This window comes from Bolinopsis microptera, chromosome 2, assembly GCF_026151205.1.
Source record: "Bolinopsis microptera isolate Bmic1 chromosome 2, MBARI_Bmic_1.0, whole genome shotgun sequence".
Taxonomy (NCBI): Eukaryota; Metazoa; Ctenophora; class Tentaculata; order Lobata; family Bolinopsidae; genus Bolinopsis; species Bolinopsis microptera.
The window spans coordinates 6,531,749-6,559,294 of record NC_087073.1 but is presented as its reverse complement, the minus strand read 5'-3'; the positions used below and the strand labels follow the sequence as shown (position 1 = coordinate 6,559,294).

General features: G+C 37.1%; 3 protein-coding genes across 4 annotated transcripts in view; all 3 read left to right on the top strand.

The window, feature by feature from the left end:
* LOC134811152 (probable G-protein coupled receptor No18) overlaps window positions 1–26,670 on the top strand; it is a 36,389-nt gene extending 9,719 nt beyond the window's left edge. Inside the window, exons 2-10 of the mRNA XM_063817888.1 lie at window positions 17,306–17,471; window positions 17,695–17,875; window positions 18,093–18,209; window positions 18,460–18,592; window positions 18,923–19,070; window positions 22,950–23,065; window positions 23,263–23,483; window positions 23,756–23,907; window positions 24,791–26,670. Coding sequence (XP_063673958.1) covers window positions 17,306–17,471; window positions 17,695–17,875; window positions 18,093–18,209; window positions 18,460–18,592; window positions 18,923–19,070; window positions 22,950–23,065; window positions 23,263–23,483; window positions 23,756–23,907; window positions 24,791–24,894 — 1,338 coding nt within the window. The 3' untranslated portion in view covers window positions 24,895–26,670. The remainder of the gene's footprint in view (window positions 1–17,305; window positions 17,472–17,694; window positions 17,876–18,092; window positions 18,210–18,459; window positions 18,593–18,922; window positions 19,071–22,949; window positions 23,066–23,262; window positions 23,484–23,755; window positions 23,908–24,790) is intronic.
* On the top strand, window positions 12,181–16,833 carry LOC134811453 (rhodopsin-like). Of its 2 annotated transcripts, none has more exons than XM_063818286.1 (5): window positions 12,181–12,240; window positions 15,129–15,294; window positions 15,441–15,574; window positions 15,701–15,902; window positions 16,014–16,833. In XM_063818286.1, the coding sequence occupies exons 1-5, from the start codon at window positions 12,197–12,199 to the stop codon at window positions 16,647–16,649; spliced, it is 1,182 nt and encodes a 393-aa protein (XP_063674356.1). In that variant the 5' UTR covers window positions 12,181–12,196; the 3' UTR covers window positions 16,650–16,833. The 2 variants fall into 2 exon arrangements, with proteins under 2 accessions (XP_063674356.1, XP_063674357.1); XM_063818287.1 differs by lacking the exon at window positions 12,181–12,240 and adding an exon at window positions 14,002–14,086.
* On the top strand, window positions 20,705–22,331 carry LOC134811451 (cyclic nucleotide-gated cation channel alpha-3-like). The gene has a single exon (XM_063818284.1). It carries the CDS (start codon window positions 20,752–20,754, stop codon window positions 22,141–22,143), a length of 1,392 nt encoding a protein of 463 aa, XP_063674354.1. The 5' UTR covers window positions 20,705–20,751; the 3' UTR covers window positions 22,144–22,331.
* Window positions 26,671–27,546: the final 876 nt, after the last annotated feature.

Genomic DNA, 27,546 nt, shown 5'->3' with positions numbered 1-27,546 from the left:
GTCATAAAGTCCCTCTTGCGCGCAGAGTAGCTCGTGAGACTGTATTTTACAGGTAAAAAATGGACATAATACAATCTTTTCCCCCGAATAACTCGAAAAGTAAGTAATTTAGGGTACATGTTGCTTCATAAGTTGTATATAAACATGGCCATTCTGCACAATTTGCACACATTCAAAAACCTTTAGCGCCTTCATAGCCCCATTAACCAGATACCCATAGTTTTGCATGATTTCTGGAACCGAAAATCAGTTTTTCGCCAATAACTGAAAAAGTAAGCACTTTAAGGCATATGTTTGTTCGTAAGTCATATATTAATATGCTAATTGCGGTTCTTTTGCATCCTGTCTGAAGACTCCATCACGATCATATCGAAAATGGGCTTAGCACCACGCCCAAAATGGTTTTTGGCGAATTTATCGAAAAGTAAGGATTTTAGGCCATGTGTTGCTCAATAACTCCTATATAAACATGCATATGCGGCTTCGTTCAAGCCTATTTTGAAGTCTCTACGACCTTCAGAAGCAAGGGGTCGGTTACGTTATTGGGTCAATATGGGCGTGGCCCTCCTGGGTTTTCTCCACGGTCAAAAAATGTCTCCAAACGAAAATCGTTTAATCATAACTTCGGGAAGGTCTGTGCAAAGTTTCGTGAGTATTAGAACATTTGCAGGTTCATTTCCATAAATGTCCATAAATGACTGGACTACACAACTTTAGAGTTAACTTTAGAGAAACTCATAAGTCATTTATCTCAAATTAAGCTGTTAGTGTCCATGATCAACCTCTGGCGACAATGTTTTACGTGAAATGTAAAAATCAGGAGTAATATAAAAAAGGTATTTTAGATTAAAGTGCTAGCTCATAGTTTTAGAATTGTATAGATTAACGTTGGTCATTTAGCCATCTAACAATCGATCGTGCCGTAATACATCGCCAGAGAATAATAGGGTCTTGGAAATTCTATAGTTGTTCAGTGGGTCGATCGACTGAACACGTTTGCACTTGGTATTTAAACTTACCAGCAGTTTATTTATATTATGCACCGATGATAATGCAATTAGGATAACAACTAGGTAAGCCGGAAGTCTAATTCAAAACACACCTCACACCGTACACACCTCCAATCAGTAATTTTACTATTTGGTAGACCGGGTATTTTGGCGGGAATTCTGTTCCACGGCACTGTTCTGATAGAAGCTACTTCTACTAATGGTCCCAGAGGAACGGCCGTAAAGTAGCCAGACTTCTTGTCTCGTGTACTGGCAGACACTTGCAGATTAAAGTTAGAAATTTCGCTATGCTATAAATATAATTGCTCTCGGAATTGAACAAACTCCTACTTATCTGTATCCTTTCTAAATTCGTTAGAGTTTCATGGACTGGGGAAAAATAATCGGTACAGTCTCCCTGCTTGTGTAATTAAGCAATGAAAACAATCCAAAATTATCACATATGACATAAGTTGTAATAGCAGAAACTTTCTAACCGTACATTCACCCGCCACTGTTCAAGAACCTATATCACTGTTTAAAATCATGACGTGAGCACTGTACATCCAATCAGCTATTCCTTTAGTTAGGATGATAGCCAAAACTATAAGGATTTTGGAGAACTAGGGTTATAGTCACAATTCTAAAATTTGAGTGAGTTACACGTGTTTTATTGACGATGATAAACATTTGTAATGTTAATTACGCTATGCAAGCGCGCACTGAGGGACTTTATGACGTCACGAGGCCACAGCTTATTATTGCAATAACACGCGTTACACGTACGCTAGAGAGTTGGTTCTTTCGGCGATACGATTCTTTACCAGTTTGTCACAGCTGATTTAAATCTTAGCCAAATTGGAGACTACAAATTTTTCAGTTAACTGGTCCTTTAAGATAAAGAGTTTGGATTGTTTATACATGCATTCATTTATCTTTGACCATGTTATCAACTAGACAGGAATCACCGTATCAAACTATTGTTAGCTGTGATTCTACTGTTTCAGATCAAACTTTCAATTCCAGCAAAGTAGCTTATCTTCGTGGTCGCCATGCTTTAGAATGATCTTATTCCTAATGGATAGCTAAAGAGGGGTATGATCGTAATAACTTGACACGTTCTAATTAAAATGAACCGTAACTATTAAAGAGCTTGCCGGGCCGGTTAACATAGAACCTGAAATGGAGCAGAAGGGGACTTGATATCGACCGATCATGACGTCAAGCAGAGAAGATGAATTAAAGTTGCTGATCTGCTATCACATCTTGCCAGAAAATTGCTTGCTTCCATTATGGGTGTTATCATTAGGAGGTTAGGGGATGTTCAAATATGTGCTCATATCTTTTGACAATTTTCAAACTTTCTCTCTCACCCCTTTTGCCCAAATGTCAACTTAAGCAAACGCTGATTTTCGCTTTTTTTTAATGAGAAAATATTCATCGACGACATCGAGAGTGGAAAACTTTCTTATAAGATTTCTTTCTAAAAGCTTCTCTCTAAAAGCTTCTTTCTAAAAGCCTCTTTCTAAAAGAATTCTAATAAGTCAATCGCCGCCTAATTTCTTGTATTATCCATTATTGGTACCGTTATGGGGCATTTGATGAACAATGTCATTTTTGGATCCATTAGACATGAGACCACATAATTTCATGCCGCTCTCTCCGCTCCCGAGCTTACTCTCAGCTCGGAATTGCCCAATGACCGTAATCTAAAAGTTTCCAATTGGTCCTTAGTTTTTGCTCTTGCTTTTCCAGGACTTGCTATGAAATATATTCCCTCTTTGATTCCTCGGTGATATGTTTCAAATTCCTATCAAGTCACAATGATATAAGTTTCACAGACCCACGAATATATAGAGAAACAGTGACACCTTGGGACCTTGCAGAGTGACACCTTGGGACCCTGCAGAGTGACACCTTGGGACCCTGCTTTCCATTAAGTTCTGATATAAGGTTTTAAGTGATTCTGTCGACCTGGTTCATGATGGTGTGCACGACTGGTATACATGCCCAAAAAGGGATGTAGGCAGAATCTTGCGCTTTAGCTGTTTTTTTTTTTTCAATCAAGTGCTACAAGTGAACCCAGCAGATATTACTGATGGGGTCCACTTGTAGCACTTGATTGCTCCACTACTTCTTTCACAAAGGAACTTAAAATAGAGCCCTGATAAAATGGTGCAACTTCCTCACAGCTCCATATATTCAAAGGAACATGGCTTAAGCTTCAATTCTGTGGACTTTCTGTAAGCTTTGTGAGCAAACAAATTTCTCAGCCTGCTCAGTTGCCATCAACAGTCCATTAAAATAAAAACAAAGGAACTTAAAATAGTTGCCATCAACAGTCCATTAAAATAAAAACAAAGGAACTTAAAATAGAGCCCTGATAAAATGGTGCGACTTCCTCACAGCGCCATATTTACAAAGGAACATGGCTTCAGCTTCACTTCTGTGGACTTTCTGTAAGCTTTGTGAGCAAACAAATTTCTCAGCCTGCTCAGTTGCCATCAACAGTCCATTAAAATAAATATTTTTGCGATGTTATTTAATTCTAGAATAAGTTTACAATGGGTTGTGTGAGACTAAAATACCTAGAATACCTAATTTTCATCGGAGTTTGCTGCAATTTATGTCTGCCCCTTACAATTAATCTGCAATAAACCATAGAATAAAACTGATGCCGTTAATGAAATATGCAGTGAAATTGAACACGATGCGATTATGTTATATTTTAAAACTTCATTTTGAATGAAAATAAAGCCAAAATTCATTGGTATTACAGTTTATTATACAATAGTCACAACGTACGTGTACACGTGTAATACATTTCCCATAGAGGATTTCGATAGCGTTGTTTGTGATTATAAGATATCATGATGAAATGTCCCCATAGTTGCAAAATGCAAAGCAATTTATTCGATGAGATTGCGAGTCAATGCCATAGAATAAATGGAGTATTATGTCCTAGCGTGTTAGATATAGTTTGGAACTGTATGTCGTTGTATCCTTTTTTTACGTTGCTCTTTGGAGTTTGGATTGTAAACAGTGATTAATTACAAGGGAGAGCCCAATTTGAACTTCCATTTTTAATATAAACGTAGTAAATCCCCAGTGGAAACTGTGATCGGGAGATTGCAAATATATTATTGTTCAAATTAATTCGGTAGAACAAGGTTCCCAATATATTTGCATCCCATGTCCATGATGCAGGGATTGTACCGCAATCTCTGATCATACAGTGACTTTAGTCTACTTTAGATATAGCCAGTTGCTCCCACCCATCTGGCCCTCTCGGCATGTCAGCAGCCCAAACATACTTTGCACCACGATTATATTATGCTTCAATGTTGTTGTCGTTCATTATTTGATGAAAGTTTCAAATCAAATCAGTAAAGGAAATCCCAATATAGGCTCTGCCTTAGAACAATATAGGTCTACCTAACCTTCCTCCCAGTATGACCGATACTTCCCCCGCTGCTTTTTCACACATGCTGTGACATCATCACACGTGATGTGACATCATCACACGTGATGTGACGTCATCACACATGCTGTGACGTCATCACACATGCTGTGCCTCAGAGCACTAACCTTCCTCCCAGTACCGTGTGACTGATACTTGTCTGTTTACAACCCAATTAGCAGTTAAGGACAGAAAGTCATACACCAAATGAGCTTTATATTTTCATTGTTATAAATTTGTTGATTCTGTAAAATGTGATACAATTAAATTTCTTGTTTCATTGATACTTCCCCCGCAGCTTTTTCACTTTTAAGCCTAATTGAAGAAGTAAGTTATTCTGTATCATTATTCTTTCACCCCTGTGCTGTGCAACGTGTCATACTTACCATTTTCGCTACCTAATCAAGCAAAAACTTGTCTGCCGGGTAACAGAACATCTCCAATGATCTTGCTGAACAAGCCAGTCCAGGAAAATGATTAATTATAACCATTGAATCCTTGAGCCCAAGTCTCACTTACACCCTAATTCAAGCCCTACTCCCTAGCTGTAACCATAACCGTAAAAGTAATTACACTGATAGTCAAGCTCTTCACAGGTGCCGGTTGTTGTCTGCTTCACAGGTGAATGACACATGCCGGTTGGTGTCTGCATTGTTTGGCCTTGATTAATGTGTAACGTGAATATCTATATAAACCTCAGAACCATCAATTAATGAACATCATCCTTGTTAATGAACATCATGTACCATCGTTGATTGTACTGTTGTAATGCCCCCAAAGGATGGAGACCGTCGTAGTTCCTTTATACTTTAATGTTGGGACGACCACAACATCTCAATTTTCACCACTGGACAGAAACATTGTTGTAGCGTACTTGAAGGTTTGTTTTGGTGCACGAATTAGACTTTAGAGGCAGAATTATAATCATATAGTTATAGTAGTACTAGTAGAGTTAAGAGTAGTAGATATTATTTGGCTTAATTCTTGGTGTACCTGCGAATTTCTCGAAAACTCCAAATGTTTCTCCGAAAATGTTCTCCATGTTCAAATTTTTAAGTTAAATTAATAATATTCTTAAAAGGCTCCTTTCGACTATGATCATCTGGAATGATATCCAGGTTGTCAAATTCTTTGTCATCACCTTTTACCCCTGTAAAATACAGCATTCTGGCTGAACCTGCCATGTATCCATCACTTACAACCTGAACAATAGATATGAGGGCGCTTACAAGAATAGAACCAGGCTACAAGGACATTAGCATCTATTCTCTATCTCCTCAAGTGAGTGCTACTTGTCGACATCCAAGGCATTTCATTGGCTGCCATCTCTTAAAACCTTGCACATGAGTTAGAACCTTGTACATTGAACGACAGATTCTCATTGGTTAGATTTCCCAAGATACAAGATCTGGGTTGGTAATGGTACGTCATGTGTGATATGACCATTGCTCCTATGTAATAATTTCGGCAGGTCTCTGAGCGAGGATTTCGTGGGGTTACTATACTTGCTCACTAAACGATATTCTGAAGGGGGAGGGGCCATGGGGGGCGCAGGGCTAAAAGTCAGTATACATACGTTGGGGCTTATTTCTCAGTCACCGTGAGTGCCCGATTGAAATAATTCCTTCGAGTATGACTTATGACTTGCTATTTATATCACTCATTCGAGGAATATATCAATCAAAAAAGAGCGATGTTAATTTTTTCTGAATAAACGTTCATTTTCGCACTTATAAGATATTTGAATGATTGGATCTAGTAGAATTGTAATGCATCGTGTTTGGCCTTTGAAAATACACTTGTCTTGAAAAAATGTGAGCAATAGTCACTCAGATGACCGAGATATCGAGCATAAAGAACTAATTCACTACGTGGGATCAGGTGATTAGAGTGACACTGGCACGCTGTCACATCAATTTTGGTGACAGGATAAACAAATTGCTTGGTTACCTCGTCATTTAAAGTTGTCTTTTCAGATCATATTCCACATTCGATGACCTATTGCAATATTTAGAATCTTCGCAAACACGAGTATAAGGAACTCAATGTTGATTGGGTGTGGTCGTCTCAAATTTTGGGACGGAAACCTCGAATGAGTAGTTAAAGTATACCATCCCAACGTAGGTACACTGAATTTTGCTTTGCACCCCTCCCCCCCTCCCACCTCCCCTGTGTATTATATATGTCCGGTATTCACTTGAAACGACTGAGTCTCTGACGTATTCTCTGTTCTTTGTCAGCCAACCACTCCCTTAGTGTCCATTGTCCAATTGTATCCGATCCCATGCACCTCAAACTGTAAACCTCATGGAATCTGGTCTACTATTTCATTTTGTACACATAATGTCACGTTTCCTGAAATTCACAAGATTGGAGCCACTGTAGTTGTTCCCATAGCAACTGTAGTTGTTCCCATAACAACTGTAGTTGTTCCCATAGCAACTGTAGTTGTTCCCATAGCAACTGTAGTTGTTCCCATAGCAACTGTAGTTGTTCCCATGATATGATGTTTAGTTTTCGGATTGAAGTGGTCACCTGAACTGAATGTTCACTTGTCGTTCTTATTCCTCCATTGATAATTTGGCACCAGTTGTTCAGTGTTTAAAATTAATGGTTCTGTGCAAGTTTAGCCGAAAAATGGTGACCAAAACGGTCGACTAAATTTATAGGTCACAGCAAATTTGGGCCAGAGTGCCGCCCAAATATTTCGTCTTACAAATTTTCGGACATTGGGGAGCTCCAACATAGGAATATATCCCAAGTTCAACTATAAAGTTCAACTATAAAGTTCAACTATAAAGTTCAACTATAAAGTTCAACTATAAAGTTCAACTATAAAGTAATAAAGTTCAACTATAAAGTACAACTATAAAGTGCAACTATAAAGTTCAACTATAAAGTTCAACTATAAAGTTCAACTATAAAGTTCAACTATAAAGTTCAACTATAAAGTTCAGCTATAAAGTTCAACTATAAAGTTCAACTATAAAGTTCAACTATAAATTTCAACTATAAAGTTCAACTATAAAGTTCAACTATAAAGTTCAACTATAAAGTTCAACTATAAAGTTCAAGAATATGTGTTTTTTTTTCAATTGCACGTTAAAACAGTTTAACAACAGTTCTTTCTTTGTTCGACTTCATGTTTCTTTGAGGGATTGACTAAGCGATGAATCATTTTGAGGTGAAATTTCGATACAGTTTTGAAAATTTTAACGCTACTTTATAGTATACTACTAGTATATGCTACTTTATATAATACAAAACAATTTGAGATGATTATAGACAACAGACTAGACGTGTCATTCGGGAAATTGCTATATTAACGTTTAACCTAACAAAGAATCATCACTTAATTGAACCGACAAAGAAAATCATAGAACAGTTCATATATGCCGACATATACAGTTTTATTTTTAAATCATAGGATATACCGTCTTATCACACACTTTATATTCTTATTTCCGGGCAGATAGTTGCTTAATACATCATATTTATTATTCCCCGTCTCATGACGTCTGTATCCTTGTTAATTATCACAGAACTTTAATATTATGTAAGTTATACAAATAATATAATGCTGCGATTGGACGATTGTCTACGCTTAATAATAATAATATCGATCCTCTTTGGCTTCATGCTTTTATGCAGACGTTTATTGTTGTGCAATTCGTCTCGTGGCCACGTTTCGATCGACCAGTGTTTTATTGCCCCTTGTTGAATTATTAAGCTTGGATTATTGTAATGGGATATTAATCGATTGATTTATTGAGCTATTACAATTAAGCCTGGAGAATTATTGTATTTGTGGTGAGATATTTGTTAGTCTCCACCCATATCATTATCAAGGTGTTATTAGTTATATCTTAACGACAAGCGTGCATATCATGCATATCTAACGTAATTAACACCTATAAGGCAAATATTATTAGCATCAACATCAATACTAATTATCTCAAGATGTGTTTCTGTCTGTCTGTCTGTCTGTGGGTAATTTCCGAACGGCTTAATCAAGAAAACGGTAAGAGTTACGGGGCTGGTTTTTTCGGTATAGTGCCGACAAAACTCTGACCAAGCCAAATGATTAAGTTTTTTCACCCTCTCTCACACACTCTCTCTCTCACTCTCTCTCCCCATTGACAGCTCCCCTAATTACTGCTTTGTACATAATTAGGTTATTTGGCAGTGGGACCTATTACGTGTCACGTGATGGGCGCTCAGAATTAAATTTACTCTAATGCGGTTTCAACTGATATGAGCGAGTTTATACTTTTACACAATTTTAACTTTTGCAATTCAACTGCGATAGTGAAGTCCCGGCCGCAGGCACGGGTTACACTAGTAATTAATATTTTCATTGCATATTCCTTCTCATTAGGTTTATCATTACCCTTATTGCCCCATTGCAATTGGGTTGTTCGTCTGGCTGAGACCGTGTTGTGGTTATTTACCGTCTTGCTTTCAGCCACTTGGCTGTAACTCAAATACTATCTTAATCTTGTCCATATTCGGGTTTAAACACAAGACGTTAACCCTAAGGAAAATATTAGCTTAGATTACCGCTAACGCCAGGGACATAAATAAATCATGATTTTTCTCAATTTGTATCTGAATTGTGAGTATCCCAGTTTTCCGTGACGAATTGCAAATTGGCAGAGTCGGCCTTATTTATAGACTGCTCAGTGATATTTTTTTGAATGACTTATATCAAAATATTTATGCGATACGTATGATATCACCAAAATATTTCTTATCAATTCACTAGACATCAATTTTAATACTACACAATGTTCCCAAAATGTACCAACATTTTTCTTGAGTAGTTTCTCCCCTCAAGCAAGAATTAACATTCTAGAATAGGGAGCGGCCTCCGACGTAACTGAAACATGGATATAAAAGTGACCGATCTGCGTCGTTATTCATTATTGATATTCGCGGAAAACTCGGTCACATAAAACATCATCAGTGCTTTGCTTAATAGATAAGAATTCGCTTATTGCTGTACATTTATTTAGAATTAGATGGTTTGCTTGTCGAAGTGCCACGGGTTTTGGATAACGCTAAGCCGTACCTAAACTTCTTTTGATTGGTCGGCGTCGACAGTAAGCCTTCCTTACGGTGGCTTTCATGACGCGTCCCCATTCTCCAACTCCTGCTGCTAGAGAGAGACTAACTAAACATTGCGAACAGTTTGTCCTCCTCATAAATTTTCGCTTCTAGACGCTTCTGCAATTTGATATCACCAAGTAGACAACACATTTTAAAATTTTAAGCATCACATGGCCAAAATGAACAACTCTTTAGCATAATTATTTTCAAAAACGTTAACAATAAAACAGCAGGTAGTTTATTCTTCTAATTCCTTGCAGCAAAGTTTTGGGAATGGACAATTGTTCAATGATTAAGACTATGGTATTGAGCAATGCAGATTGCAGCTACATGTATAAGCTGTGGTAATATTATAAAACAAATATAGGATTTAACTAACGTAATTTAACGGGTGCTGACAATTACCGGAGACAACAGTTATTGTTCACATGATCAATATTGTCTTTGAAGTGTCCTCTCTTATCTACTATTTATAAGCAGTATAAGATCTTTGTCCACTTCTTTATCAATCATCGCCCATGTTCCTTTATTATTCATTTGTTAACCTATCTAGTGACTAACGCAGACTCAGTTGTTCAACTTTACAATCGCTCCACTTTCAATTATTTACCATCTAGCCGGGATGGTGCTGGTCAACTAGTGATATCTGTAATCTTCCGCGCCTACAAGGGTAGTGATGATCTTGAACCATTCATTTTGACGATGAGATTAGTTTCTCTCTGTATACAAATTTCATAGCTTCTTTAAGCTATACTCATTTTGGTTTTTTTTCCTTTTTATAGGTGATTGTCATCTTATTTAACGCAGAATGTAACGATTCCAATTTTCATTGAGATGTTCGTGGATTCGATTAAAAAGTTTAAGCAATCATCTTTATTATGGATATCAGTTTTTCTCTTGCAAAAAAAACAATCGCTTCGCTTGCGGTTCTGTACCATCAGGCATTAAGATGGGTTTGTTTTTATTTCTAATCTTCCCGCGCCCACAAGGGTAGTATAGATCTTGAACCTTTCATTTTGACAATGAGATTGGTTGGCTCCATTTGTGTTATTAGGTGTCTTCGCAACAACTTTTAGCAATACTCATTTGTGGTTTATTTCAGAGTCGTGGCCCTTGGCCAGACGATGTTTTCTGTATCTAAGAAAAATATAATCCACAGAGATAGAATCAGGGCAACATGTAGGCGCGGAGATATTTTGTAAATAGTGCGATTCCGCACCTGCCCAAGTATAACACCTTTTTGACAGAAACTTGGGAATAAAGAACACCGCAGTTAAGCGGAACAATTCTCCAAATTTGCAGCCCTTAAGAACTGTCAGGTTGAATTATTCAACTGCATAGTAGATAAAGTTGCATTACACGATTATTCGATTAACTTACATGGTGTCTTACGTAATGTCAAGATGTATAAACGTATTTTTTCATCGAATATTATAACTTTTTAATGTTACTATATTGCTGCCTTGCGCAAACGGTTTGAAATCTTTGTCGACAAGTATTTTAACATTTGGGGAAACTTTGGGATTAATCTTACTTCGGAATATGTATTTTAGCATGACGTGTCATTCTTTTTTTTAGTTCAGCTCGTTTTCAATTTTTAATCTTAATTTTAATTTTCAGTACGTTTTACCTAACAATATCATTTTTAGCTAGCAGAATGGTTTTCAGAGGGCATTAATGAAATGTACTATGAGCTGGTCCCAAGTCCAGACGCCATTTTATTCTTTGTAATTTTCAATAACCCTGTCTAGTCATTGACTACTGATATAATAATAACATTCCAACACATTGTGTGTATACTGTATACTGTATAGGCGACTAAAGTGCCTCCATTTCAATCTGTCGAGGGATTGTGATCCAGCTTGACAAGTTATTCATTTGCCAAGATTCACCCTCTTTTGTCCTTTATTAGATATTAGCAATAATCTTAAATTTGATCCTTCGAACAGCTGTTGAGCAATGAAACGCAAACATAATCTTAGCAAACATAATTATTAGCAATAATAGTATTAAAATTCGATGAATCGTCAACTTGCCATCTGATAATAATAATACAAATCTTTCTGGGAATTTGTTTAAGAATAAGGAATAAGGATTGTTCTATATATGTGCTATAATTCACACATAATCTTGAATCTTACGAGCACCTTCATGATATAAGAAGTAAGTTAGTGAGAGTGGTTGTCAGAATTGTTAGCATAATTCATTCATCGATTCCGTCCGTCCAACCAGATTTTGCAATTCTCATACAAATGAATACATGATTTAGGTCTCCCGAATAAAAGATGCCTTCCTTCTGACCAGTGGGCATTGAGCAGTGACTGAGTTTCCTTAGCTTTGTATGATCATGAATTATTTATTACTCATTTATGTTCTATATGCAGTTTAACTTCAGTTCAGAATTGCCTTTACTTGATATGGCGTGTTATACATCCATTTTTATGTTGCAACTTACACCTTGTTAATGTTTTACTCGAGTGTACTGTATTTAGCTGAGTTTCAGTAACCTTCTATTGAACCTCATTAATTCCACATCGATTGCTAAGTTTTGTATAATTGTGTACCATTAACCAAGTCACAACACACCTCATCATATCACTAATTCTATACAGTCAATTTAATCCTTGAAGATACAAAGATGATATTCCTGGACCCAGAGCACAGTGAGGAGACTCCAATATGGTAAGTTAATTAATATCGATATGGTTAATGGTAAGTTTTGTGAATACTTTTATACCTGCACTCATACCATGTTGCACACAGTCATCAGGAAGTTAATGATTAACTAAGAGGTAAGGTTTATTACAATTTCGAACCATGATATTTGGTCCCGACATGGAAACGAACGACGAACGCGGGAACTCATGTACTATAATAGACACTAGTGACTAGACAGGCGTGTCAATGTATTGACTCATCTGTACATTTTTGGATGAGGTGAAGCGTATCTCCAAGCTTCCAGCCTTACCTATCGGCTATCTTAGACTTCAGCAATACTCCCGCACAAAGAACCGTTACCAAGTGTTGTGGAACTTAATCCGCTACCAACGACCAATTAACCCTCCTGCGAGCAGTTTTCGACATGTCACCGGGCCAATGTCACTAATGACATGTCACTAATGTTCTGTACTTACAACAGCTGTTCTGGATGGTTATGGTGGGCTTTCTAGGAAAATACTTCGTTCAAGGTATCGTGTTTCGACCATGAACTTTCGTCTTACTTCATGCTTCATGTTTCTTAGTCCCCACCCTTCAACTCTTATTAAGTTTTCGCCCATCTCACGTACATAGTCTGATGAGTTAATTCGGGGAGCATATTCGCTTCCACCACTTGAACATGCTCTCAGAAGGATGCGGAGGAAAATAACGATTGATTTAATGCATTCAAGTGGGGTTGTAATTTGAATCATCGATTATTGTTCAAATCATTCATGACTCTTTGGTGTTTGGTTGAATGATTTTAAGAATAAATACTAATTACTAGCTAGTCAATAAACTCTAGCTAGCTTCCCAAAAATTAAGTGGTATCTACGTGTATGATGGCAATGCACAGATTGGAATTCTAGTTATGTTCATTAAAATTCCATTATCAAGACCTCATCCAAGTATTGCAACATCTAGTTTCCAGCATCAACCTTCACTAACATGTATTATGTTTCAATTGATTGTTCACAACAGCCTCAATTCCGTTATTGTTATCGTTTTATCGGATAATCACCATTGACGACTGGGCTCCATGCTGTGAAAATTAAAATTTACAAGGTATCGTTCATCGTGAGGCGGTGATTCACTGATTTCATATATTATTGTGAAGATCGCTACATCATTCAAACTCAGAAGTTTTCAAATGCTATTTTCTTAGATTTGCATCATTGATGTTTCGTTTTAATGACGTTTCCTATCAAATATTTCATAATATAAGTTATCTACCGGCCTTCCTAATCTACAAATATTTTGTTTCTTAAATGTTATCATATGATGACCATGACATCAGACTTGTTGATAATGATAAAATGTCTCAAGTCATACTATGACAAAGTGTGACAACTCTGCATAATCATGACCTCCCTTGAAGCCTGCCAGGGCCAAACCCAGCATTAGTCTGTAGATCAAGTTGCTACCAAGGCAGGTTGCGTTATTGGCACAATGCAGGACGCAGGTGGCATCTGGCATACTTATGACAAGAAAATTAACCTGCAAAACTTATTGGTGATTACACGAAATTGAATCTACGCGACAGTAAAACTACTTTTCGGGCTTGGTTGGTGGAAAGTTGCTGGTGGCGGTCATAATTCATCTAATGTGCTCTCAATTACAGATTTGGTTTATTAGCCCTTGCTGTATAACCGTGAGTCATCAGCCATGACCTAACAGGTTTCAAAATTCATTTATTTTCCGGGATCTGTTCTTATATTACCTCCACGCCTAATTTTGTTCCCCCTTATCGAACAGACGCATTCTTTTCTGTTAATGTTTCCACACTCCGGATGATTGGCTCTCAAATAATGATTCACCCCTTTCTAAAATGGTACGTTATATTTAAGTTATATCGTTACTTTTCTGGAACTGTCTGCTTCCTCTTAGAAGTATGATATAATTTCTTGGAACTGGGTCGGGAGTGATGTTCTTATCCCATTCATCCACTTTTTTCTATAGCATTCGACTTACATTTAATTGAATAACTGTGTCATCCAAAACAGACCTTGTCATCATTTGAATAGTATGAATTACTAAAGTTAAGAGTTGTGAGCCCAGTGGACTTATGTTAGGCCTTGCTTTACTGCGCAGTTCTGCTTATATAAGTCAATTATAGGCTTACTTTTATCTTTATTATTGCTGCATTTTATCAATGTCTTACCTCACAACTCTAGTTATTAAAATTATCATAAACCTGACTTATAAATCTGTTTTAATTTAGCCTAGTCCTAACTCTATTCTAACTCTGTTCTAACTCTATTCTAACTCTGTTCTAACTCTGTTCTAACTCTAATCTAACTCTGTTCTAACTCTGTTCTAACTCTGTTCTAACTCTGTTCTAACCCTGTTCTAACTCTGCTCTAACTCTGTTCTTACTCTGTTCTAACTCTGTTCTAAATCTGTTCTAAATCTGTTCTAACCCTGTTCTAACTCTATTCTAACTCTGTTCTAAATCTGTTCTAACCCTGTTCTAACTCTGTTCTAACTCTGTTCTAACTCTGTGCTAACTCTGTTCTAACCCTGTTCTAACTCTGCTCTAACTCTGTTCTAACTCTGTTCTAACTCTTTTCTAACCCTGTTCTAACTCTATTCTAACTCTGTTCTAACTCTGTTCTAACTCTGTTCTAACTCTGTTCTAACTCTGTTCTAACTCTGTTCTAACTCTGTGCTAACTCTGTTCTAACCCTGTTCTAACTCTGCTCTAACTCTGTTCTAACTCTGTTCTAACTCTTTTCTAACCCTGTTCTAACTCTATTCTAACTCTGTTCTAACTCTGTTCTAACTCTGTTCTAACTCTGTTCTAACCCTGTTCCAACTCTATTCTAACTCTGTTTTAACTCTGTTCTAACTCTGTTCTAACTCTGCTCTCTCAGGATGAGTACGACTAGTTACGCCCTCCTCGGTACCTTCTCCTTCGTCTCGATCGTTGGTAACGGGTTTGTGTTCTGGGCCATGACAGTGGATAAACGACTTCGAACCAACTCTAATCTCTTCATATTGTCTCTCGCCTTATCTGACTTTCTGATGGGCTGCATTTCGGTTAGTAAATAGACCTGATCGTAAGTTTACTTTTAGACAGTAAACCCGTAACTAAATTTGTTCGTTTCTTTTCGGTTCTAAGTCTTACCCCTGTTTTGAGTGTTTTGTATTATCGATTATTTTATTTTTACCTTATCTCATTTCAGATCCCAATATACCTGCTGTTACACATATCAGAAGAGAACGTGCTAGGAGATGTTATGTGCAGTATAACTGCATTCCTTGATAACACTCTAGTGATCGTCAGTATGTGGACTCTTCTGCTCACATCTCTTGATAGGTCCGCCCTAACTGTCACTTTGCTTTGTAAAATTGATTTTTAAACTGACTGTTCGGGTTGCTCTGCTTAGAATCCTCGTCTAGAAATCATGATTGATTTAACTGCTTTACAAAGCTACCTCCTCAGGTTTCTACTGATAGTGTACCAGAAGATTTACCACGACGTCCTTAACAGGAGGAACACCATCCTCATGATTTTAGCAGTGTGGAGTTACGCTGTTGTTATAGCAGGTCTACCTCTCGTTGGCTGGAACCGCTACGAATATACCGGGAACACCTGCTCAATTGCTGACCAGAATCATCCTTACTTCAGAACTTTCTTCTTTCTGGTTAGTAAATACTTAAGAACTTTCTTCTTCTGGTTAGTTTCAGAATCATTTTACAGCGATCCATTAAATAAATGATTAATTTATTCGCAACCTCATTATCTAACATTTCAGACATTCCCCATCCCCCTGATAATCACAGCTACCTGCTACATCTGGATAGCCGTGAAAACAAACAAAGTTCACCACAAAGCGCAGTCCCACAACAAGAAGAAATTCCAATTCTCCCAGTCCGCCAACCAACTCCGCAGGACTGGCACCACAGACAAGGTGGCCCGGGTCACTACCATGGTCCTGGTCCTGGTGCTAGCTCATGTTGTGCTCACTTTACCTGCTTTTACTATCAACCTCATCACTACATTTCAGATTGCCCACATCAACGAACACTTTGAAGGGGTTGCTAACGATGTTGTTATCCTCATGTTTTTTGCTAATGCAGCTGTGAACCCCATCCTCTACGGGGTCTTCAACACCAACTTTCAAGCGGCGTTTGAATTCTGTCCTTGTAAGAAACTCACTTCCCCTGGTATCACCCCTTCTCCTCACTCGATTAAAAACTCTTCCGTTCGCTCTCCTTCTCCCAACTCTGTTGTCATATCCCAAATAATGCCCTCTCCTTCTCCTAATGTCCAGAGGAAAGAGCTCACGGTGGAAACCAGCCTTAATACACATGAAAGATTATCAAGGAATTGTACAAAGTGTAATGATGCAGAGATCCACAGTAATAACCTTAATGTTCCTGTTGTTTAACAATTATTTGACATCTCAACCACGTAACCCACGGTGGAGCATGTTGAACATTTTGAACATGTTGATTGTTCAACATGTTGATTGTTGCCTGTGTTTTAATATCTTGGGAGTGTGATATTCCTTATTTGTGTATATTTTGTTATTTAAGTTTTGTCAGTTTTGTATAAATTGTGAATATGATTTGTTGATGGTGGAACATTTATATTAGTGATCCTTGAGTCTGCGTTTTCTTTCTTGAGAAAATTTTCAATTTTTGGTACAAATTTTGAATAGAGACTAATGTTTGCTAGACTGTTCAGTTGGACATGCATAATTAAATATAATTTAAATGTGGATTAATCGATGATTTAAAATCATAATTACTAATAATACTACTTGTGAATAGAAATACACCATTTACCAAGCAACTCCGTTACGGTAATGGCATTACCTAAGTCATGACATTGACTTAGGTCAAAATCAGAATATAGAAAAAGAACCTAGAAATAACCAAATAATAAAACTGTTTTGGATTGTACTCAGTCTATTATCAGACCTAGGAAATGCTATCTTTATCAACAGAAATTGAACCAAAATTGAACTTTAACTAAATTAAACTAAAGTTGAACTAAATTAGACTTAAGTTGAACTAAATTGAAACCTGTATTCACCACCAGAGTTCGCACATCCACCACACACTGGAAGAGCTAGTCCTGATCGTAGCGCTGGCTATTGTAGCCGTGGTGACGATATTCGCCAACCTCCTCGTCATCGCTGCCTTCTGTATCGACAAGAGACTGAGGAAAACTAACAACTATTTTGTCATATCCCTCACCATCGCAGGTTACTCTTTTTAATTGAACGCAAATTAAGTAGCAAGTCAATCCACTGACCTCTCAATTGTCAGACTAAAAGCTCATCTGATTTAGTTATTGCAGTATTCATAAGCATTTCGATTACAACTTTTCCACACAATGACAATGAAAGATTATCAATTCCCAATCAATTTTTAAGACCATATATTATTTAATTGTTCATCAGTTCATCACAGAAAACAACTACCCAGGTTTTCTAACGGGAGGGTACTCCATTCCATTGTACTGCATCACCAAGTGGACTAAAACCGAACCCCTCCCCTCCATCTGCCAGCTGTGCGGGTTCCTAGACAATGCTCTCGCTACAATCTCCGTGTGGACCCTCGCTATGACGTCACTAGATCGCTACTACATGGTCATCAACTACAAGAGGTGACATTTGTTGCCGTTTTGGCAGTGTTGAAGTATATGGTGACAGCTTTTTGCGGCGCTGCCATCAGACGATTTTTACATTTATTTACAGCCGCACATCGGTTCTATCGAATTTTTTCAAAAAAACAATGAACACCTCCCGACCGCTTGCTATTACGTAGCAATATATATCCTTGTGTTTAAATAGGGATATATCGCTAACCTGACCCCTCTTCAGGTACAAGCAAGTAGTGACGAGTGGTCGAGCTAAGTTAGTGCTGGTGTTAGTGTGGGTTTACGGAGGTTTGGTGTGTGCTCCTCCTCTACTCGGCTGGAACGAGTACCACTTCTCCAAGTAAGGGACTGTAGCTCCTCGTATTACTTGTTGTTTGTGCATTAATTGCGAATCTAAGTAATTGCCTATAAGTTGAAGTTCGATCAAGAGTTGGTCTGAGTCTGATTCAAAATAGAGCCAAATTACCTTCAATTTGAACAAAAGATGGATAATATCCGAATCTCAATTTTCAACAATAGACTTGAGTTCTTACTCCTCAAGTCTATGATAATGCTCACCGTGCTCTGACTAACACTGTTGCTCATTACAGTTCATCCACATGCGGTGTAAAGAACTTTGTAGGTAACGAGCCTGACAAAGAATACTTCCTATTCTACTTCTTCACCTCCTTCCCTTTTCCTCTTCTCATTGTCACTTTCTCCTACACTCGTATCTTCATCCAGGTTATTTTCTTTTAACTCTATTAGTATTCGGTTGATGATGGGTGGAATTTATTAAATGTTTGGTAGGTGAAATACAAAATTATCAACCAGTTATTAAACAGAAAGTTTATTGACATAATTGATTGAAATAACTATCACGTTCTTTTTATGTACTTATAGTTATAACGATGTTTGGAAATGATTTAAATAGATAAAAATAGAATAGTCTCGTGGGAAACTTACTCACAGGAAGATTGTTGTAAATATAAGCTGAACTAATAAGAATTGCGATACTGAGGCTACTATTTAAACAGTTTGTTCGTTATTATATTATATGTTATACTATTATAGGCATGGGGAGTGTACAGGAGAAGAGAACGGAGGTTGTCAGCCGCGCAGAACCGTTCTCTCCGGAACAAGAAACTCTCCTCCTCCAGCAACAACATATCTCCTCCCAAGAAGAACGGGTCTTTCCTCCTAGCTCACACCACCTGTAACGGTAATTACTAATTATTAATTACTAATTATTAATTATTAATTATTAATTATTAATTATTAATTATTAATTATTAATTATTAATTATTAATTATTAATTATTAATTATTAATTATTAATTATTAATTGTTAATTATTAATTATTAATTAATAATTATTAATTATTAATTACTAATTGTTCATTACTAATTATTAATTATTAATTATTAATTATTAATTATTAATTATTAATTATTAATTACTAATTAATAATTATTAATTATTAATTACTAATTGTTCATTACTAATTATTAATTATTAATTATTAATTACTACTTATTAATTACCAATTATTAATTACTAATTATTAATTATTAACTACTAATTGTTAATGAGATAATTATATGATAGTGTAATAAGGTTAGCGGATATATTGCAATATAATAGATTAAGTTGATATCGAAGGGTTGTGGAACCGAAGTAAAACAAAAATAAAGTAGTAATGTGCTGGCACTTCGAATTATTCTTTACAATACTTCCAGCAACTCGCGGAAACGTTTAATCCCTATCAATCCCTTGGTATTATGATCTTAATGTTCAGATCGCATATTAACTAATTTGTTGATAATTGTTCTTGATTTGTCGAATCGTCGAACCGTCGCTTTGAAAGTATTTCTTTTGTTAATTGGTACTAAAGCATCAATAAGTTGATTACACACATTCAACATGAGGCTGTGGTGGTTGGAATTCCCGGAGACAAAATGAAGTTATTTGTTCTGTTAATTGGCATATGTTTTACTCAAGTATGTTCTTTGTTTAACTTAACTTTCTTTGTTTAGCACTGCTGATAGCTTAGTGAGAGGTTGAATGTCGCGCTTTTAAAACTTACTTACTTTATTATTGTTATAATAGAAAAGACATGTTCAGAAAATCGTAACTTAATTGTTGAGGCACTACTGACTTTTTCAGTAGTTTTTCAGACTTGCTGCGCACATCCCAAACATATTTCAAATAATAGGCGATTTTATGATTATTTTCGTTCCATGAATAGATAAAACTACTCAGCTGCTTTTAAAAACCATCGCTTGTTATGCACTATATTCATTCCCAACTTTCTTGCAATAGCAGAAACTGCAGAGCCATGAATTCTCAAACCTAACGATAAATCTGAACCGGAAACTCAAATAGATCCGACAGAACCTGCTGTTCTCGGCCTAATTAAAACCTGGCGGTGGAGATCAGGGACGACTTGGTCGCCAGACCCTATCCTTCCTACCATTCCTCCTCTCGTCCTCCTCTTCAACTAGCAAGTAAACCTATTGCTAGGAAGTGGTCCTTGTCGAAATGGTCCTTACAAGAATCAAACTTGGGAGTTGCTGTAGACATCCAAGAACGTCTCAACACCAAGGACACGGGATGGAAGTATTCAGTTGGCCACTTCGTATTTGACCCTTTTTCTTATATATACTACTTTTGGTTGTCACACATCGCATTGGCGCTTATGTACAACTTTATAGCAATCCCTGCGAGGGTCTCTTTTAGTGATCTTGAAGAAGGGAGCTTCTTTTCAACCTGGATAGTTCTTGACATCTTGGCTGATGGCCTTTACGTGCTAGATTTCTTTGCTTCATTTCGAATTAGTTTTTGGCAGAGGGGAATTCAAGTGAAGGACACAACAAAACTTTCAGAGAAATATGTCAAGACCATGGCTTTCTACTTCGACTTATTCAGTATTATTCCTACGCAGATCGTATACGTCTTCTCAACAAGAAACATGGCACTGCTGGCCCGGTTTAGCAAGTTCTGTAAAGTTCACCGCCTGGTGAAGTGGCATGAACGAACCGAGTGCAGAACCAACTTTACGACCCTTTGGCGAGTGATAACACTTTTAACTATCATGCTATTGCTCATTCACTGGAACGCTTGCCTTTACTTCTACATCTCGACTAATGCCATCACACAAGATCCCCGGACCAATCGTTACCGCAGCAGCTTCTTATTTCCGATTGACACGGACATTAATGGAGCTAAGAACAAGTACGGGAGCACTGCAATGAAGTACGCTATGACACTCTACTGGTCCACTCAGACTATGACAACTATTGGTTCGGTGAACCCGCCTGAAGAATTCTGGGAGTACATTTATCTGACAGTTGTACTCCTGGTTGGGTTCCTGATTTTTGCTTCAATTGTTGGTAGCATTGGTAGTATTCTGGCCAACTTAAGAGCTAATCGAAAAGTCTTTCAAGATAAAGTTGATAGTCTCAAGGAATATATGGGGTACAGTAAAGTTGACAAGAAGTTTCAAAATAGAGTCATTCGGTTGTTTGACTTTTTATGGGCACAGAACCGCGCTTTTGAAGAGAAGGATGTATTGAAATATTTGCCAGATACGACCCAAGCTTTACTCGCTCTGGATGTACATTTAAAGATCCTACAGCAAGTGGAGCTGTTCAAAAATTGTGAGTTTGGCTTCCTTACCCAGCTGGTGAAGAAACTGAAACATCAAATGGTCTCACCCGGAGATTACATCTGTAGAAAGGGAGACATTGGCAGAGAAATGTACATAGTAAAACAAGGATTGCTTTATGTTTCCACAGATAACGGTCAGCTCTTAAGTGTACTCACAGGCGGCTCATACTTCGGAGAGATAAGTCTGATGAACGTGGGGGAAAACAACAACAGACGAACTGCCCACGTTCGGAGCGTTGGGTTTTCTGACCTGTTTTGTTTGAAAAAGGAGGATCTGTTGCACGTCCTAAATGACTACCCTGAGATGAAGGAGGTTCTCAAGAGTGCTGCAATAAAACGGCTGGCTCTGAACGATTATCCTGAAAGAAAACGCCTAACTCGGAACGGTTATCCACAGCAAAGCAAAGAGATCGAGGACCATGAAAAAAGGGTCACTTTTAAGGATACTGTTGAACAGACAGACACCTGGAATCGGAAGAAGAAGTTAGAGGATCTGGAGAAGCTTGTGCTCGTTCTTACTAAAGAGACAAAGAAAACCAACAAGAGGGTGGTGAGACTGCAGAAACAGCTGGCTAAATGCACGCTGGCCCTAACTCCCGCAGTGACTGTGACCCACGTGACATGACCCATGGGTCATGTGACCCACGACCTGATTTACAGATCATGAGTCCAACTGAGGAACCAACTGAGAAGTTGCTGAAATAATTGTATTTACTGTGAAGTTAGTTCCTGTTACTGGTAACGTTTTCCAGTAGCATTTTACATTGACAAGGCTCACCAGGACAAGAACCAGGACAAATAAATTACGTAACGATATGAGACTTAATTAATAATTAATAATTATAATTAATTAATAATTAATAATAATAATAATTTCAAGGCGATTTACACTTTTCCTCCGGATTTGTTCAACTGATGAATTCTTTTTTCCTTCTTTCAATAGAAAATTTTAACGTAGAAGCGAATTTCAGACCTATTGTGATAATTTTTTAAAAGCCTCAAAAACAATTAGGTGGGCAAATCAAGCGAACTTACTTACTATGCAAATGTTGCAAGCTAAAATATATCCAATTTTATTGGTTTTTAGCAGTTTTAATCTTAAATTACAAACTTTTATCACTATAATAAGGAGCTTATTTACGAGGCGATTAAGACTTTGCCTCCAGATTTATCAAACATTTTTGTTTGCTGTTTTCAGATGGTAAATACTTAAATCTTCATTTCATTACTTCTCATAGTCATTATTTTTATTGTCTCTCCTGATTAATCTCACTTTGAAGATGTTGAAACTACAGCTCGATTTAGTTTAGCCATCGTAAACTGCTCTATCTCAAGTCTCTAAAATAAAAGAAGAGTGCGCTATTTTACTATTTTAGTTACCACAGTGAAGAGTCTTTAAAAGTAAGAGTCTTTAAAAGACCTCTTTTTCAGGTTCCAGTGTCTCTAGTGGAAACAGTCCGACTCCTAACTCCACGGCAAATACGAACACCAAGTTCAAGTTCAGCAGGCAGAGCAGTTGTGTGGGGGGCATGACCATTGACAAAACAGTTAGTTATTTATATTACCAAGATCATCATCATGTAACCGTTATCTGATAAAAATAATTTGAACGTCGCATTTGAGATGTTATTCTTTATTAACACGGTCACTCATACGTAATCGATGACAACATTTCTTATACTGAACACTTAAATCTATTGCTTTTGTCAATGTTAAGATAGAAGTTATTAACAGACATCCTCAGGTCCGAGCTACAATGATGGTATTTGTACTGGTGCTAACCAACATAGCCTGTACATTCCCAATATTCGTTTTCTCTCTGGTAGTCTATTGGGACAACAGTCTGGGCGCTGACTTGCCAACTCTTCTTCTTACTTTCTTCATCTTCCTCTTCTTCCTTAACAGCGCACTTAACCCTATCATGTACGGAGTCTTCAATACAAACTTTAGAGGAACGTTTAACAGGTAAGAACATTTCCTGAGTTGGTTATTTAAGCAGCCGTAAAGAAACATTCCCTGTAGCAAACCAACAAACATTCCCTGTAGCAAACCAACAAACATTCCCTGAAGCAAACCAACAAACATTTTGTTTAGTTCTATTTAATTCTATTTAAGCGGATCTTGATACTTGTCACAGTTTGAGTGCTAATGTAGCAAACATCACAGGATGATACGCTGAAAATGCTACATTGATACCCCGCAGCTGTTGATAAGTCTATTACCCACTACCCCTCTAGGTTGATAAGATGTGAGTGTTACGTAGCATTCAGACAGAACACCTCGCGTTACACCCGGTTAGTGAGCCGGCTGTCCCGCTGTAACTCCAACCTCACAACCATCTCTAATAACAGGGGGGACACCAACGAGGGGGTCTTCAAAAATAATAACGGTGAGTTGACCCGTCAGATCTTATAACCTCTCCCCTGTCTCTCTGTTTATTTACCTCAGTTTGGTGAAATTGATTTGGTGATCTGATTTCGTATAAATTGAACCGACTAAAATCTACCCCTGGGTTCCTTGCTGGGTCAGTTCTACGCTGTAGACCTTTCAAATACTATCCGATGAAAATCCGAACTGATTTCTTTCTGGTAGACCAAACTATTGTAAACTCTGTTTAATTTAAAGGAGACGTTTAATTAAAGACAATATTCTGATTATGTGAGTATGGGCTCTGTTCCTGATTAGCTGATAAATCTTCCCTCTTCCATGATCTTTATATGATTTCTTATAAGCTATGATGACTTCTTGCATGAAATCCGCTCACTTTCTCTTCTAAATTCTTTTGGATGAACTGATCATTCTTAATCAATTCAAAGATCTGATTAATTCATGTTTGTCGACCATGTAACCAAGATTTGACACAATATTTGGGAAAAGCCTCAATGCGCAAATTGAGCTATACATTCTGGAAGCTTTTTGGGATCGTTCACATCTTTCACTACCTTCATTTCGTTCATTGGCTTCCTTAATATTATTAGTATGTAAACGATTAATTTCTAGTCTTGAGCTACAGTAATCGATAAGCCCATCTTGGTAATGCAGTGAGATTTGATTGTTTCATTTCTTTGCCCTAAATTTACAGAAGTGCATGCTTTGTTATTTTCCATAACCTCAATTAAGAAGTGTGCACTCTTTAGCCTTTTTTCTTCAGGGCAGAAAATTGCGCACGGCCGTAGTTTCGGCGAAGAATTTTTGTTTAATCGTGAAATTATTCACTTATTCTGCTAGCCACCCAGCATTACTCCAGTATTCAGTTAATTATACTTTCACAGTCGCAGTACAAACGCCAGTACGAGAAGTCCCGAGAAACAGCACTATTCCCCCTAACCCTGTTCACAAAGCCTCCCATCATCCGGATACACATCATCAACAGTAATACGGGGAGTCTCTCTTCTAACAGCAGTCCTCCTTCTTGTCTTACCTCCATTCACGGCTGAACAGCTCGTTTGGGTGTAGTACCTACTAACTTACTCAACAACTAACCCTGTAACTCCACTGAGCAGCTGGTTTTGTCCACCAGTACCCTACTACCATAACATCATTAGGGACGTTCAGAGAGTAGCACAAAATCAGGACCAAACAGCTTGTTGTATTGCTAAAGATCAGTTAACTGTGATAGTATGTGCTAGTGTGCACTTTACTTCTTTTACCCTCTAAGGTACAGATGGTCGGGTCCCAGAAAAGGAGCACCAAGCAAAATCGCCTAAATATCTAGTGTTCAATCATCAATGAGTACTAGTATTATTATTACAATTTACAATATTTATAGACACGGCACTCAAACGTATCTATTTTAGATAGACATCCGCGGAGCGGGATCTATCTCAAGACAGTATTTAGTGCCCCCGGGGCACGAGGTGTCTGTCTTTGTGTAAACACGAAGCGCAGCGAATGTTTACAGTTAAATAGATGGTTTGAAGGAAGTGTCTATGAAATATAGATTAGGGCGGGTTTTGAGTGCAGGGACAATGTGCGGAATCGCGATTTTTCCCATTATTTGCGACAAATTTTATGTATAGTCTTATGTATAGTCTCGCTCCAGTGAACAGTGAACAGTTTTCCTGTGACAACGGAATACAATTCAATTGTGTTTGATAATAATTAAGTGGTGTCAGACGTGGTGTAAGCCGCAATATATAGTTTCAAAATATCTATCAAATGGCGGAATATTGCCAGCAGGTCTATCAGTTTACTTAAAAACCCGAACCATTTCGCTAATTCTTACTCAAATACCTGGACGAATCTATAAAAATGTACTATTACGAGCACTTTAAGTTTAATTTTAGTTTATCAATATTTATTTTAATTCAAATTAAAATGTATTTAGTTTTATGAGAACATCATTTGTTATTATTAATATTATCCCTTTTTGTCGTATTACTATTACACTTCTGTTGTCATAAAAATTTAATATTGCCATGCATGCAGTTTCCAATTGGTTAAAAACTGCATATACATATATCAGTAATAAGAGCTGTTTTAGAACTTGCATATAGTTGTTTAGTAAGCGTTTAAAATTAAAAGAAACTCTACAGTATACACCGCCTAATTGTCATTCTTTGCACGTATCATTACATTTATGTAATTGTACATATTACTATTAGTATTAGCGCAACTGCTTAATTGTCATTTCTTGCACACTTTATTACTTACTTTACTGAACTTGAAAGACATTGAACTTGAAAGACACTGAACTTGAAAGACACCAAGTTATCATTAAGTTATTTTGATTTAAATTATTTCACGAATTTACAATCTTCATGACTAGGATGCATTCTTCATTTCACATATGACCGCTATTATATTTGCATGTATTATTATTTGGGGACCGGCTTTTGGTACACGGGCCAACAAATTTCTATATGTTCAGTAGTACGTTTCATTGTTCATGCATCATGGCTACAGATAAAACTGCGCATATACTTTATACTTCTAAGTATTACTGATAGTTTGTATGTTCAATGTTGTAGCCGTAGGTAATAACATATGAAATAATTTCACAAATTTTACAAAATTGACAGTAAACCTTCTCCTGCACTATATAGTTTATCTTTTGCATTACGGTCGGATTGATATAATGAATAATGAAATTTATTTTTGTATTTGTGACTTGCCAATTTCGGTTTACGTTGAATTTGATGATAATATCAGCAAAAATAAAAAAGTGTTTTAGTTTTACTTCGTATGAATGATATGCTAGGTATCGCGCGAAAGTTTAACGGGTACCAATACCTGTTACCTGGGGACCCCAGGCCATCATTTTCATAAACATATATATACACGAATAGAGATTCGGCGGAATATAATGACAGGCTGAGCGCCGTCCAATAAGTGATACTCTTAAAATATTTTGTTTCAAGACCGTCGACGAGTCCAATAACAAATTATCGGCGCACGTTATAAACCTACAAAGACTAAGAGAATCAAGCAATAACAACTAGACTAACAAGCTAGGTCAGCGACGCAGCCGTGAAAAAATCGATGTTTCTCATCCTTTATATTTGGCGACCCAACCATCTTACTATATATAAAGCGAGACGATATATTAATATAACTATATCAGGAACCCGTATAATATAACTCTAAATGGTGTCAAGACTCAAGAGACTAAAATAATTATTACCTATTTAATTCGCGTTTTTGACACCACTTGGGGGTCCAAATTTTGGGCTCTGAAATCACTATTCCTTGGCCAATTTTTTATTTTTTCATGCTGATTTGGAGGCCATTAAAGCATTGCAATTTGACCCAGCCAAAAAAGTTTCAGTTGTATATCTTTTACAGTTTTTTCGGAAAGTCGCGTTAAAGTTGATGCCGTGGTGTCAGTAAAATGGCACGGATATATATCGTCTGATCGTTTTATATATAGTAAGATAATGAATTGCATTGAACACAGTATAAAGCTAAAGTCTAAGAAATGTATTTTAAAATCTGCTATAAAAATGTATGCTAAGCTAAACTTTGAATACCTTATCGGACCTTATTTGGACGGACATTAAATGAACGGACATAATTATGAACGGACATT